The 16,780-nt window shown below is 45.1% G+C and overlaps 1 protein-coding gene across 6 annotated transcripts in view; it reads left to right on the top strand.

Annotated features, from left to right (window-relative positions):
- LOC107270101 (putative nucleotidyltransferase FAM46C) overlaps positions 1–16,774 on the top strand; it is a 69,848-nt gene extending 53,074 nt beyond the window's left edge. For 2 of the 6 annotated variants that reach the window (XM_015744827.2, XM_015744908.2), the window contains exon 2: positions 14,832–16,774. In XM_015744827.2, coding sequence (XP_015600313.1) covers positions 14,832–16,295 — 1,464 coding nt within the window. In that variant the 3' untranslated portion in view covers positions 16,296–16,774. Of the gene's footprint in view, positions 1–460; positions 597–13,522; positions 14,336–14,361; positions 14,660–14,831 lie in introns of those variants that run through there. The other 4 variants (XM_025090347.1, XM_015745073.2, XM_025090402.1 and 1 more) reach the window with 4 other exon arrangements.
- The last annotated feature ends 6 nt before the right edge of the window (positions 16,775–16,780 follow it).

A 16,780-nucleotide genomic window follows, 5' to 3' on the forward strand; every position in this document is an offset into this window, starting at 1 on the left:
GGGGGGCGCTCGAGCGACGAATTTCTTAGAATCCTATTTCCCCAACCGCCCTAACACTCGGTCGTAACGAGGTACGGCTGTAATAATAACCTTATTCTTCCACTTGGCAAACTCGAGCCCGGATGTAAATTCTTTAACGGTTTTCCTTCTACGTATGCATCTTTGTGGACGTAACAATATAATTACTTATAAATATAATGAATTTTACGTAATACACGTATCTTCCGCATTGCCACGAAAACTCGAAAACACAACGTACGCGATCGTTTAACCACCATGCATTAAAGTGTTGACAGTTGTCAAAGTCGAATTAAACTTGGATTAAGCAATTTATCGACATTGAATTAAGCTTGGGATTAAAGTAAAGAACGCAATGGTCAAACGGGGAATAAGGTGGATTCGTCAAAGACGAACCAAGAGTTCTGTATTGTTATTATTATATTATATTAATTTATTACAGCTCGATCCTCAGGATCTTTTGCTGTACTGCTGTACTGTTGGTGGAATACAAGAAGCGATTGTTTGACGCTTAGCGAAGCCATAGTTTGAATACATCAACTTTCACCCGAGTCGCCCGTTGGAAGTAATGCGACAAGGTCAGGGCAGGAAGGTTACTCGCAATGGCGTAATAACAAATCTCTTTGTCCAAAACACAATTAGGTTACTCGAATGTTTCTCCTGTGTCATGGGACTCGGTATAAACGTACGAGGATAGCAAACAGCAGATAAGGATTTCAAGAAGATAATTATAGTGACGCAATTAGGGCTCGATCAAGGTAACAGTGGGGGGGGGGGTTGGAAGGTGGTTCTACAATTTTTATCAGGTGAACATAGTGTCGTTACATTTTTACATTGCAATTAGATTACATTACACGCGTGCCGCTTCCAATCAGAACGTAATGCCAGGCGGATGGACATATTGGCAAGCACTCTGGAATTCAAGGTCTTTCCCAAAGTGGTTGTTAGTCACTGAGTGTATTAGGTCTGAGGGGAAAAATATTTTTTTCATAACGCCAGAGATTCCTGAGATATACATACAGGGTGAGTCGTTTAACTTGGCACAAATAAATATCTTGCCGTTATTTGTTAATCGCGGCGATTTTCAAAGTCTTTCGAAGGTTAACTTGGCTTTTTTAAATAGGAACCTATATTTTTTATTGCAGATTGTTATGCTGTACAAATAACCAATTAACTTTTGTCTGAAACCTTTTTTAATAGGACCAATATTTTCAACAAGAGAAGACAAACATTAACTAAGGCCCTTTTCTAGCTCAGGAGAGTTCGAAAATGTATTGATGTTGAAAGACATCATTTTTAACACTTATTAAAATATTATTTGGCAATATTAACAATAAAAAGGTTATTTACGCAAGAAAAAAAACATTAATTAACTTTTTTCTTCCCTTCCGATTTTCGTATCTACAAAATTGCTATACTTAATAATAATCCCGGGGCCTACGCTTGATGTTCAAATAACATTGAAAATACTGGTCCTAATAAAAAAATGTTTCAGACAAAAGTTAATTGGTTATTTGTACAGCATAAGAATCTGCAATCAAAAATATAGGTTCCCATTTAAAAAAAACAAAGTTGACCTTGGAAAGACCTTGAGAATCGCAGCGAATAAAACATAACGGCACAGCATTGTTTCCCCCCCTTCGACACCAAACGAAATTTGTTCGAACAATTTTTTCGTAAAATACTTCCTTTCCGAGATATTCGTTGGTGCCAAGTTAAACGACTCACCCTGTATGTACACATATATATTACGTGCAAATACGTTGGCTATAGCTTTCGTGGCTTAGAGAAGGAAGGATGTTTCAGCTTGACTTGACGATTCTGACTCGAACGCCTCGTCGAGCGTAGTAATCCTGAAATAGAAATCAGTGATAACGCCCATAATTATATTAAGAAAATCTTATTCACAATTCTTCGAAGTTACCACATGACGTATATATAGATATATAACCACGTTGAAATATTGTACCATGCTCTCAATAATATCTCCAGTGTCAAATTATACATAAGTAACCCTGAAAGATTTAACTAGTGTGTTTTCTTACCTTTCAAATTTTGTAATTACTACTTTACCGACAATGGGATACAAATCTGACATCTATCGTGTCGCAATCGCTAGTCACTTTATGAGGTTCGAGCGCTTCACAGTAGTCAAATGAGTACTCAATTTTTGTAAATTTGTATGCATTCAATAAAATTGGTTGGCTGTTACTTGTATTACGGCATGTGCCTTTAATTCCGAGAAACATTGATATTCATGGGTTTACAAAAGCATTAACTAATTAACATTAATTTCCGAGAAGGTAAGTTTCCGTTGAATTATTTCCAGGAATAATCCGTATTTCTTTCACCAATTTTAATGAGGCACGGCTCATTCTGCTTCCTGAATAATCTTCTAAAAATTGATCGTCTCGATATTTGATAGTGTTAACCGTTTGAAAATTGGCCTGTTGTTTATTCAGCGAAAGAATGTCTTCGTTAAAAAACTGCTACAATTACGGTTAACACGATCGAATATCTAGCTAATAGAATATGTACAGGATTATTTAAAAAACAGACTGAGCCGTGCCTCATTAAAATCTTTAAGAAATTAGGGAGAATTATTTTTGTAAAAAATTTGTGAAAAATGAAACACTTCGGAAATTGCCATTAATCCGGTAATGACGTAGTAAGTTCATCGCTACAAATGTTTTTCCGGGCTATGGAGACGCGTTATAATACAAATCACCCTTCGCTGCGTCAATTAATCCGTAATACACTGTGAATACGATAAAAAAATATTTAGCACTGATTTGACTGATGTAAAACGCTTCAAAATCCTCGATCGATCAACATGATTTTGTTTATACGTGTCAACATCGGCGTCGTACCTAAAATCTCGATCGTTCTACAAATTATTCAGATAACCATATTACGTTTTATAACATTATGTAATATTAAATTTCCAATGAAAACGTCACGCCCACAGATAGTTATCGAGAAAGACGCAGCCGCGTTCCTGTCCTGTTTGTTTACGTTCGAGCACGTAACGCGCCCAAGCCCTGCGCCACTGCGGTTAGTCCTTTATACGACACGTACAGTAAAGTACAAAAATCTAATAAAGCTTGTACCAAGCAACATCTAAATGCAGCATATAACAAATGTTATCATACTTTATGCATGCCACTGTACGGAGGAATGCGCGTCGATAAAAATCTTAATACGCATGATACGTGAAAACACGATGTCTGGGGAGAGAACACGGATTCGGTGGTCCCTCAATTTGAGTATTGGGTCTTCATCTATGGACCAAAAGGAAGTGATTTTCGAGATTAAAGAGAGTCAATTTCGCCTTAGTTTAAGAGATACGAACCCTTTTAGATGTTCTTTTTAGATCCTTTTATTTTGAACCTAAAGCGAGGCACATATCGAATATGACCATAAACACCGGCTAGAATAACGATAGTGAAAAAAGAATCGATGGTGCGCGGGTGTATTATTATTATTCTTGTTGTTGTTATCGTGGGATTAGCGTTTAAGTAATTCGATATGTCATACCCATATCGCCCGTATTTCCAATTAACTCTAGATTGGCCGCGTATCTCTTAAACAAAGATAAAATCGACTTTTTTCTACGCTTGAAAATCAATTTTTTCGGTCCATAGCTGAAGAGCCAATAATAAAATTGAGGGGCCACGGAAATCGTAATCTTGCCGATGTTTGCTATTACGTCCGTCTAGTTTCAAGGTTCGTATACATATGCTACATATGGCGGTACGTGCGCATCGACACGTTGATACAAGAAACACACGATCGCATCCGTCTGCGAAACAATCTGCTACGACTGTCACAATAACAACCGGCAAGGTTCAGCCTCATAACGCGGGATAACCTCACGAATTGGAGCAACGTCCTCCTTCTGCCTGCTGAAGTCGTGGATCGAAGTCCGAGGAGCTTCCACCATTTCGCCACCAGGACCTGTTGCGGATACTAAGCGTGAAGCTTGTGTACTTTTTATTTCCACGTTCATCGGTCAGTTGGGCTTCCTTAGCTATTCGAGTCGTAGCCTCGTCTCTCTTTCTAAAGTCACACAGTACCCCCCCAGTACACTTAACTGTCTTGGCATTCTGTTTACTTATCTCGCCGAACGTCAGGCTCTTCTGGCCTATCCCCACCAAGCGTCAACCGTGTTGTTTATGTTCCGGGCTGAAACGCCGCTCGCCCGGTGTACGTGCGCGACGGGGGCACACTGTCCGGAAGGTTAGGACAGGTTGTTGCGCTAGGTTAGACGTGGCTGCGTAGTTCTCCCTCCCTTCCATTCGTGTTGCCCATGTGTATATAGAGAGACGGAATCACACAGTACACGCGACGCACGACACGGGAAAAGCGCTTCAGGGTCTCCGTTTCACAATGGGCTGCATCTCGCTCTGGCCCACTTGCAACTCTCAACTCTCTTTGTCTTACTACCGTAGGAACGTTCGTCCGTGTCGGGTTCGCTCTTGTTCCGTTCTATCCCTTTTACGGGCTGCATAGGCGCCCCGTTTTCGGTAATTAAACAGTGACCTTCCTCTTGCCCCAATCAATCAGTCGATCCCGATAACTCTTATAGGCCTGGATCCTTGTCTCTCTCTCTCTCTCTCTCTCTCTCTCTCTCTCTCTCTCTCTCTCTCTCCCTCTCTCTATACTTTTGAGGGAATCTTGAAGAGTTTCAAAAGCAGCGTGGGCGAAACTGTAATGGCGGTGGTACGATTTACGGCGGAGAAAGGAGCCTTGAGTTGTACTCTCGCTACGCTCTCGGATCGAATGCCACAAGTGTTTCTGGCGAAGCGGCAATTCACTCATGTGCTCTCTACAAGTTGTTGATAGGGCTAGTTGCAGTGGCGAAGTGGCTCTAGAGCGCGGGATACTTGCGTACTCGTAACAAGTTGCGCAGGCACGGAGAGCACTCGCTCGTGTATCCAAGTAGTCTTCGGCCTCGAGTTACTAATTACGAAGGGACGTAGCCAAGCGTGTTTTTCTCTTCGTTCGGGTCTTGTTGTAGGGGTCGCCACTGTTTCCACTCTCTCTTCATCTCGCTCGTGGGTAATATCTTTTTAACTCACGACTCTCCCGTCTGCCTTAAGGTAGACACACACGGGGAGCTTTGCGTTTCGTTCTATAACCTTTTGCGTTACTGCACGAAACTGCAATCGAGGAAGCGAAGTCCTAGGGCGATTTGCCGTAGCAAGTCAGGTGCGACGTTACTGGATAATAGGATGCGACAGGTTAGGTTAGGTTGGTACACGAAGAACAGCGAGCGCGAACGCTGGAAAGACGTCACTGTGTAGTCGTCAGGTGGGCTTCGGAGAAACTCGCTATTGTCTATCAGCGTCTTCGTCCGTGGCTCTTTATTTCTTCGTTTTTCTTTTTCAATAATTTTATTTTATTTCCCCGTATCGAGCGGAGATGTCCCTTTCGAAGAGCGAAGGATTTTTTGTATTTCTACAAAATAATCCCAGGAAGCTCGGAGGGTTGATATTATTTCATTAATGGAACATATCCGAGGACAGAAGGAGCTCCGAGAGAAGCGCCAAGTGGTCATAGTTAAGCTTTGCGCTTCTGTGTGTGTCATAAATGGCAAAATATTTTTTTTATCGCCTATATCTGTTACGTCGTCTGTTAAATATTCGGTGAAAAAAATGTAATCCGAATTAAAGTATTTGTTCTGATCGTTGACACGAGGGAGAAAGATGCTCATCTCTTTTCACATCCCCCCTCCTGCCACTCGCGTTACGCAAGATACTCATGTGCGCGCGCACGCGATAATATTATTTAAATGAAGCGATGTTGTTGTCACGGTTTCCCAGAAGTGTTCCGTTTATCTGTACACATAGATATACCCGGTCAGTCGGTCGGTAGCCAAGCAATCCGTAAACACGAACGACCAACTAGCCAAACGATACGTGCACATACCGCAAGAAGACTATATTTTCACATTTTCGATTTCACGCCACTACGTCAGCACGACTGGCTTACCTGTTGCGCATTGACTCGTAACCCTCCTGTCCTCTCATTTGCCTGCTTCAATCACCCAGACCAGATCCATCAGTTTCCTACACTCGTTCCGCTTCTCCACTTAACCTTTACTCCGTACCGTACACAAAAGCTACACCGAGCCCGTATCCGGTTTCTCTGGCCGCTACTTCGTCTTCACTCTCTTGCTTCGTAAAGTATCGAATGCGTTACCATAGCGATCTGCCAAACCGAATAGTACATAGAAATTAAACGTTAACGTCATGACCAATCGGGAAAACCCTTACTGGTCTTCATAAAAGTTTTTCTTTTTCTAATATAAATTCTAAATGACAATCCAACGCAGGTAGAACTCAAGGAATACCCCAATTTTCAGACACTTCCGGGAGGATCGATCAGCCTTCAGGAAAAACCCGTTCATATCTTTATAACGTGTATCCAAGATAAACATTTAACGAGGATCATCGGGTTGTACAAAATTGTTGATCACTTTACGTAACACCCTACATCACGTGTATACACGTAGTCATACGTATTCGTATACCTACTGCAAAACTACTTGCGTCGAATCTCTAGACTCTTGCGCATCTACGTCATCGCTCCCCCTGGCCATACTCCGTGAAGATCATCTCTATAGCCTTTTTCTCTTGTCCTTATATCTATGTATACGCTTATCCTTCTCCACCTAAAGGCTACGTGCGATTTTACCTTGAGGTCTATCCAAACCCTCCCTTGGCTCTCCTCCACTCTCCCCCACTCTCCTCCACGAATCTTCTCAAATCCTCCCACGGCCTCGGGAATACGAATGAGGGCTGGAATGGCCGGCGGGGGGGGGGGGGGGGGGGGGGGGGGGGGGGGGGGGGGGGGGGGGGGGGGGGGGGGGGGGGGGGGGGGGGGGGGGGGGGGGGGGGGGGGGGGGGGGGGGGGGGGGGGGGGGGGGGGGGGGGGGGGGGGGGGGGGGGGGGGGGGGGGGGGGGGGGGGGGGGGGGGGGGGGGGGGGGGGGGGGGGGGGGGGGGGGGGGGAACGCCTCGTGCTTGTTTCTGCGCCCCCTCTCCCCATTTCCCCGTCGCCCTCGTCTCCCTCGTTCTAATCTCCTATTTTCCTACTCTCTCATTTAAACTTCACGACCGAAGATCCGTATTAACCCACCTTGCCAAATTACTACATTGGATTTTCAGTATTATCCCATTGCGTCTGTTCGACTGAGGTGTGATTTCGCGATTACACGCGTAGGCTGTGAATCGCTGATAATGGCCAATAGGTATTATCAAAGGTCAACTGTTATCCGTTGTAACGACTGAATTTTTTTTTCTTTTTTTATTACTTCCGTTCAGCCCCATCTGTCTATAGACGATTTTTAACTCGCTGAACTGTCGCTTGTTTATGGATTTAATTGCATTTGTGGTTCGAAAATTTGTAAGGGCGGTTTTTTTATTTGCATATTTATTCTCCCTCTTTGTTCTCGTGCTCGATAGATTACGATGACTTTTAGACGTATACGCTTAACGCGAACTGACTATCTTCACGTGACCTCTGAACTAATCAATTCGCTCGAAAAATACATTCACTCCGTAGACACGTGTGTCATGTAGATTTGAAAGGCTCGGTAAGAATCGAGTATACCCGGTGCCTCGAGACAGGCAGGAATATCTGTGCCGATGAGTCGCGCCGAACGAAGTCGCTTCTATTTCGTTTCCTTTCGGCCTGTGGAAAAATGCGGCGACGCGACACGTCACGCACGCAGCCATTAACGCTTTGACGATCACGCGAGATTTCTGTTACGCCTCTGGTCTCTTCTTGGCGTAACTTTCCTTCGTATTTTAGCACGCTTCACTTAGTCGAAACGAAACGTCAATTGTAGGTCTGCTAATGATAAACGCAATGACTTTGGGCAACGACTGTTCCAAATACATGTTTCTTTTCGAATGGTCACCCGGGATTTTAAATTCTTGCAACTGTCGTCAGCATTGACCAGTGCACTTTTGAGCGTGCTCCGATATATGGTGCGTTAGAGTTAACTACGCACTGATACATACAATTATTATTTACTTGTAAGTGTCAACTGGGCGATACGTCATAAGATTTGTAATAACGCTTGCAGTGTTCCTTCAAGAGGGTTCGGTTAATGACAATTTGCTATTGGCGACCGGCTATCGAATAGCGATTCCGGTTTCTACTACACCTACAGAAATTTATAGTTTGGCACCGACAGAGCAATTCTTTGTTTTTGGACAAGATGAAAGTTTTAGTGAGAATCGTAAAAGTGTAGTAAGATTAACGAGGTGAACTGGCAGGATTTGCAATCGCAATGGAAAGTCATGAACTGGACTGTCGTCTTGTTACTGGAATTTGTCGTTGTTCAAAGACCAAAACATTTTTCTAGAATTAATTTTCTGCTTATGGATCTTAATGACGTTTACCATGTTTTGGTATACACGAGAGCACGAAGTATACGGAAAATAAGTGTAAAAGTAATGGGTGTCTCTTTGTAATGGGTCCATAATTGTCTCTGGGCCCTGTTATATCTGTCTTTAAAAGTATAACCTCTCGTGTCTGGTCCATCCTCTGAAAATTCTTTTTCACCTTTATCTAAATGGTTGATTGCTATGTTTTTTTTTTTTTTTTTTTTAATTTATCGACTCTTTTTGTCCGTATCTTTATTTAATTTATCTAGTCTCTCTCTTTTTTTCACCGCGTTATTATTTTCCTTCGCCTCTTCAGTCTTGGGATATTCATGCAACTCGTAAATAAAAAGTATTCGCGCGTGACGCCAGGGACCTGCATAATTGAAAAGTTGGGTGGTCAAAGCACTGATAAGGCGACATGTAGTTCTGGTGCCTTTTGCATTTTTCTATTTTTTGTTTCACTCGTTATCCTGCCTATTGGTCTCGATAATTGGTTGGAAGTCAATAGTAATAAACTCGTATCGATCCTTAAATCGATGGTCACCGTTTCTTAGGGATGTCAAAGGATATGTTTCATTAAATGTCATGATGCAAAAGATTCAAGGTCAGGGTCATCGCAATCTCTCACTGACGATGCTACATTGCACATTTTGCATCTAATAAACACACGCGAATTATCAGCTCGGAGAATGGTGATCGTTGCCTTTTTTTTCTTATACGGGAAAAAAAAATATATAAAAGCTTTGCGGAAGCTTCTGGTCGACAAGACTAGTCTTTTACTTGAATGGTTTCGTTTCGTGTATACGTGACACACCGATCATCCAAAGACTCTGTTACATTGGTTCCGTAGCCGTATAAAGCAGTTTGTTAAAAAAAAAAAAAAAAAAAAAAAAAAAAAAAAGGATCACGGACCAATCGCGGATTTCGGATATAGGAACTGAACTTTTCACTACCGACTGGCAACCAGTCAGTTGCAATTGTTTTTCGTGCAAATCTTTTGTTTCATTGTTTGTTGCTGCACGTGTGGCTGACTTGTCGGTCAATTTCTTGCGGTGACCTTTGACTGTCCATCGGAGAGCGAGCGAGGCCTCTTTCGGTAACGTCACAGCGACTTTTCACTACGGAGGAGTATATCTATTATCTGTATTGCTGCTTGTTTGTGCGATTTCGAATGGACCCAAGACCGTTACCGCTAATCTCGATTCGCCTAGTTTCGAGCCAATCGCGCGCACGACAATGACAATTTTTCTTGGTGCGCTCGTTCCGGATGTGACACATATATCATTGGCGATAAAATATACGTGTACATTGACGTCGGTGGTATATATGACTTTTTAAAAATCTTCATTCAGTACAAACATTGCGATATGAATTTATCTATGATATATTTTTGTAAAATGAAAATATTCATGTCGCAATTAGTAATGACTTTCGAATTGATGCGCTACTCCGACATAATTGTACACGCGTGTTTTCAATATTTCCGGAAATGCAAAATTTACTCCGGAAGATATTAGTGAAAAGTATTTTTTTTTTTTTTATTTCCGTTATAAATACCGGACATTCGTTCTCTGCCACCTGCCGTATCCCCTGTGTAGGCATCTATACAGCGACGAGGTTAAATTCTACAAATTGCGTTTGACAAGTATACGAAATTACGTTGGTTACGTATGAACGTATCGCTACCTATACGTAAAATGGCAAAAGTGATCACGTGGTGCTTTACGCGGCAAGTAAATTGTTGTCAATGCTAAAAAAAATCGAGCAATCTCATCGTGAGTTCGCTTAGACCGTTGTCCCTGCAAAATTACGTTTTTTTTTCTTTCCGTCCGGTCGCCGCGGCGCTGCGGTCGTTTTCGCACGGACGCGCATTAGGCTCCCCACTTCCACAGCTGATATACGAAGGAAGAGGCGGGACAGGAGAAAACAAACATTGACAGCACGAGTGTGTAGATCCCCTCGGAAGAAGAGCTATTTTCAATACATTTTGTGAGCTATGAATACGGCGGAAACTGGAGAATCGAACAAAAAGCGATACTAGCCAAGCGTGAACGAGTCTAAAAAGACACCGACTATAAAGAATACACTTGTAACCTACAGAACGACACATACGAGAGCTCTCGAAGTCTAAGGAAGAGCCATGAGGATTTAAGACAACCGCGTCAGCCTGACGACGCTCTTTTTTTTCGGTTTCTTTCGATCCTCATTGGAAACGTCGTAGCTGATTTACGTTCGTGGAGGCGGACGGCGAAAGCCCGCAAGGGTTCACCTCGGCAAGGTCGAAGCGTTTCCTGTAGAGCGAAGCGCCTTTAGGGTTTCTCAATGTTCGTTCTCTCTTCCTCTATCTTTCTAGCTATCTCTATTACGTTCTTCCTTTACCCCCTCTGTCTCTCTTGCCTCCCCCCACGGCTCAGCACTCGTTTTCCCTACCTCTCAGTACCACGTCTACCTACCAGAGTGTCCAGGGATTGGCATATGTTTCTTGAATATCACGTGTATAGGGTTAATACCTCCAGCTTATTAACCCTCGGAATCCAGGGTAATTACAAGTCACTTTGTTACGGCACTGAGTCGCCATGAGGCATCCGGGGTGAGGGTGGGATGGGGAGGGGGATTATTGAAGGAAGTAGGGTGGGGATATGACTCGTGTCAGCGGAAACGTAAAGCCCAATCATAACGACCACTGTGTTGCGACGACAATAGACCGTGACACAAGTAGTGCGAATAAAACAAAAGAGTGAGCGTATCGGAGAGATTGGAGTTACGTGTTGTTATTGTGTCTTTGGTGGGAATACGATAGCGGACGTTAGCCTCGAATTTCTATGGCGCGTCAACGACGCTGATTATACTATTTGATTTGAGTATTTCCGGTTTTTCCTACCGACAACGTCTCAGGCGATCAACACACGCGCTTGCTATTCAATAGATATGTTAAATCTTTGACGAAAACACGTTTTGGTTGTCCTACGAGTTCTTCGAAGTGATAGACGTACGGGAGAGAGAGAGAAAGAGAAAAAAGAAACGAGACCCGATCTATTATTAGAACGGATTATGCGAATTATTTTAATAAGGCGGACCCGATGGCGCCGCTGGCTACACGCTCGGATGTACACTTAGTTACGTGGAATCTTGACGATGCCTAGACGATGCGGGATGTGGAGCAGGATTTCACGTTCGGTTGACGTAGTCGAGCTCAGCCAGGATCAATGACCACTGACGTCAGAGACTCCCGAACGCGATTCCGACGCGCCGTCGCTACAGACGTCGGTTGCGTCCACGCACCCACCTCGCTCACCCGTATGCTTGAAAACTCTCCTTTCGAAGGTAGCGTGCTCAGAAATGCCGCCAGAGGGATCCTCATCGACATACCCATTCGTGTAATTGCGTCTCTAGCCTCGATCAAGATCAACGATCGGTGACGTGAATGATGCTTTTTCAGCGACGGAAACGTCGTGACCGTCGACCCATATTGCCGTACGTGCTGTACGTTACATCGGTCCAGTTTCGTATCTAGTTTTATCGGTCCTATCTCTTCCTTATCTTTGTGGCTACTTGCGACCCGTACCCCGATCCTGTCCCTTAAAGCTCAACGCAACTACATCACGCACGTGCAATAAATATATAAATGCAAGTTCTCCGATCACACAGCGTTACATAATGACTGCGATGGGCGATCCTAACCTCGTGACTGGATTGTTCGCTAAAGCGAAGAGACAATGAAAAAAAAAAAGTGACTCAGTCACGTTCAGCTCAGGATGACGCAAGTCAGGGCGCAAACTTTGTAAAATCGGCAAATGCGCATATAGACTACCGGACTACCTGACCGAACCCGCCAGGTCACCTATCTCTCGGCGCAGTCACGGTACCCGGGTGCAACGACCCACCCAGTAAACTGGGACATCTACGTCGTACAGAACTTTTTCCCGTAAGGCGATGACCTCCTTTTTCGAAGAGCCACTGCGTTGCGAACGCCGAATATTCATTTCGTTTTCACTGGGCACACTCGTGCCGCATTGTGGAATGCGTGGCGCGACCTCATTATTCTTGGGCGACGGTTCGCTTTCGTTCGCTATGAATGAGCCTGTACGTACAGGACCGTTCAAGTTTCTTCACCCTCCAGTCAGCTGATCCCAAGATACGTAGACACAGAGGAGGCAAGTTTCGCGACATCATCCTGATCGCTGCAGAATTATCTCGCCGGCACTTTGTGTATTTTCGTTCAGGCTCTGCCGTCTCTTGGGTTCTAAGGACGTAGTCGTCATGGCGACGGAAGACGGTTGCCTGGGAGCAGGCCTTCTTACCTTCCTTCCCTTTTCCACTGGGTCGTTGAATATATTTCATGTGCCCGTCCTTTGTCGTCGCGACGTCGACCCTGGATCCTTCACGGAAACGAGAACTTCGCGAGGCTTTGAATAAGTTTGCTACTTCTCAGGGAACACTGGATTACATTATTGTCTTATGGGTTAGGGTATCTAGAGGTCTTCTTATAGTCGGTACAACCATATGTACCCGATTCTATTCTAATGTCAGTATGTGGGAGCTACGGATCGAACCTGAGATAATAAATGCTGAACGACCTCGAGGATTCACTTTCCCGGATAGTGTGAGCCGTGTATGTAGGTCGTCGAATTACGACGTAGATACACTGTGGTGCATCTGCGACGAGCAGCCCCTATTACATTTTTTAGCAAGTCGATGTGTCATTAATCATTTACCGATGACCTTGCGCTACCATCTATAGCCAAGTGTACAATCAATCGGCGTATAGTGTCACCTATAGAGCATTTTTATTCACTGAATCTCGCACAGAGATTCGCTCTGCTTCCGCGCTCTTATTGTCTCTCCGACACTTTTTTTTTTTCCTTTCGCATGCTCTCGCGAATGACGTAACAGTCCAAGTACTTGGAAATGACAGACGATCGTAGCTTGGAATGTTACTGGTACCAAATTTTTACCTCCTCGAATTGTTCTTCGTTACGCGAAAGCACCATTTCATCGGGATGTCAAGCAGAAATAAGGTCATTGACGTTATGATAGTTCCAAAATGCAATTATAATTCACAGCCTATATATGTATATATATATATAAGAGGAGAGCGTGATTAGAAAAAAAAGGTCATAAATGCCAAAAAACGAAACCCCTCCTTCGATAACACCAATACTTTATCTCGTTTAGCCCCTGTACATAGGCGTGGAAGTATATAAGACAAAATTAGTCGATAATCAGCAGTGATCAGTGTGTGTTAAATAAAAGAAGTTGAATGACAGGTTCTTGTGGCTTTTAGCGATATTAAAGATACATTCGAATATTGAACAATAAGGAAGTACAGGAGTATGGTAAAGACTGTTGAACGTAGATAGGTCGTAGGCGTATATATAGGAGATGGGCTCCAGAGTAAATTGTATAGATGGGATTTAGAGGGTGGGAAAGAGGAAGATAGTATATGATATATCGTTGATCCTCTGTGGAAACATAACAAGTGGCTGACGATCAGTGCGCATGCTCGGCCTTTACCTACCGCCTCCGCATTCACCCTACGCCTCCGCGTTCATTCAAACGCCCCCGCTAAGGTACTGGTAGAGCGATGACGTCATAGAAAGTGCTGGAGCGTTCGAGCACATGCACGACTGCACGATGGATACCTATATATCTTGGATGGTTGGAGATCGGTGCCTTTGTGTGCGCCTTCCGTCGAGTGTGGTGGCGCAGCTGTTGGCCTAGGCGCCTTTCACTCATCGAGCTCAGTTCACCGTTGCCTCGCGTCCACGACACGTCGCAACGCGTCGCAGCTACGGGAGTGAAATACGAAAGGAATATATTCCGAGATACATAGCTGAGAGAAACTTTGTGGTTGGGTGTTCGATTGTTTGGTCGTGACGACGTGTATAACGGTATTTCAGTGTGCTCTTCGTACTGCCAGGTAATCTGCCTGTCACTGCGCGCGACGATTTCTGTCAAGATTGACAGTCTTGACAGTCTTGACAGTCGAGCGGGCTGTGAATTTAATACTTGCTTCTCGAGATTTCCTTCTCTCTTTTCGGATTGTCACGAAAACTTCGTGCGCCTTGTTCGCGTTTGATCTCCCTCGCGAGATGATTTCATAAGTGAAAGTTATTTACATAGTTTGTCGGATTGCGCAAGTACCAAGCTCCCAGACAGCTACGTTTTAAACGGTTATTTAATAGAGGCGAAGTTACATAGTGAGAAGAGAGTGGCTCTCTGTGAACGGAGCACAAGGTACCTAGTTACGTTGAGAGATTTATTGATACTTGTTGATACATACGTAATGCTTATATGCAAGAAAATTTGGAAAAATTAGATAAATTTTGGTGAATGTGTTTTCCGAGTGTAATTTCGCGATTGATTCCTATTCGGTGCATTCTAATAAGGTTGTCGTTGGTGATTGTGTGTTACAGTGTGGCTCCCTGGAGATTGGCGAGGAACGCCAACGTCGGGTCACTATGATGGAGTCCCTCTGTCAGCTGAATAACAACAACAACAGTGCTAACAACAATAACACAAGCGGGAGTAATAAAAGCAGTAGCAACAACAACAACAACAACAGCAGCAGCAGCAGCAGTAATGGGATCAATGGAGGTATCGGAAGCGTGGGCGGCGGTGGGGATGGCGACGGCGGCGGCGGCGGCGGCGGCGGCGGCGTCGTTGTAGGAAGCGGTAACAACAACCCCGAGTGCCAGGATCCGCAGCAGCGTCTCGCGGTGCTGAGCTTCGAGCAAGTTCGTCGTCTGAACGATGTGATGAACGAGGTAGTGAGCATCCACGGAAGAGGGAATTTTCCCACTCTGGAGGTTCGGCTGCGTGATCTCGTGACCGTAGTGCGCAGCAAACTGGAGGCCGAGCCGAGCAGCGGGGGAGCGGGGATGAAGGTGCGCGACATTCGCCTTAACGGGGGCGCCGCGTCTCACGTACTCGCGACCGAGTCCCAGCCGTACAACGACCTGGACCTGATCTTCGCGGTGGAGCTGTCGAGTGGCCGAAACTACGACAAAGTGAAGGCCGCAGTGCTTGGGTCGCTCTTCGACCTGTTGCCAGAGGGCGTGAGTCGCAAGCGCATCACCACCTGCAGCCTCAAGGAGGCCTACGTGAGCAAGATGGTGAAAGTGAACAACGACGGAGATCGCTGGTCCCTCATCTCCTTGGGTAACTCCCGGGGTCATCGGAACGTCGAGCTCAAGTTCGTCGACACGATGAGAAGACAATTCGAGTTCTCCGTCGACTCCTTCCAGATCGTCCTTGACTCTCTCTTGCTCTTCTACGAGTGCAGCAAACTGCCCATCGGCGAGAACTTTTATCCGACCGTCGTCGGCGAGTCGGTGTACGGTGACTTTCAGGAGGCTCTCTATCATCTCCACAAGAAGCTCATCAGCACGAGGCATCCCGAGGAGATTCGGGGCGGCGGACTCCTGAAGTACTGCAATCTCCTGGTAAAGATGTATAAACCGTCCCAGCCGGACTACATAAAAACCCTGGAGCGATACATGTGCTCGAGATTCTTCATAGACTTTCCGGACATAGGGCAGCAGCGCGCAAAGCTCGAGAACTACCTGTGGAATCATTTTGTCGGTCCCGAGGAGGAGGCGCTAAAGTATCAGTACCTGATGCTCCTGCACAGCGTCGTCGAGGAGTCGACGGTCTGCCTGATGGGCCACGAGCGACGACAGACCTTGGCCCTCATCGAGAACCTCGCCTATCAAGTCCTCTGTCAGGAGCAGCAGCAACGGCTGACGAATCATCAGGCTCCATCAGGCCCACCTCCAACCACCTACGTATACGCCAACGGCTACTACTACACACCCGTGATACCTACCGCGTGCTACACGTGCACTTGCAACTCATCCTGGATGGCGTGCTCGTCGTGATGCGACACCTATCGTGGCCACCACCACGATGGCTCTACCTTGTTTCATTGCGCGACCTCATCGTCGTCATCGGCCCTGTACTCTAATAATCGCAACTGCGACGATCAACTCTCTGAGGAATTATAGTTGACACCTTAAAGGACACCTTCTCGTCCTCTATCGATCATGGTTCATCCTACGACCCCTAGTACCTAATCTACGACCCTCGACCACTACCCCATCTATACTTGGCAATCGACATCGACACTTCATTATCCAGCATCACTAAGTTTTATCCCACTCCTTCATTCTTCGTATTACTCAACGTATACACAGAAAAGTAATCGAGCGGTGAAGTAAGCCAACTGAACGTCAAATGTTAAAGAATAATGTATTAGATGCTCTTGCGTGCGTGATATAACGTGAGTAGTGTGTATGTGCGCGCGCGCGCGCGCGCGTGTGTGTGTGTGTGTGTGAGAGAGAGAGAGAGAGAGAGAGAGAGAGAG

This window comes from Cephus cinctus, unplaced genomic scaffold (assembly GCF_000341935.2).
Source record: "Cephus cinctus unplaced genomic scaffold, Ccin1 Ccin1_scaffold0008, whole genome shotgun sequence".
Taxonomy (NCBI): Eukaryota; Metazoa; Arthropoda; class Insecta; order Hymenoptera; family Cephidae; genus Cephus; species Cephus cinctus.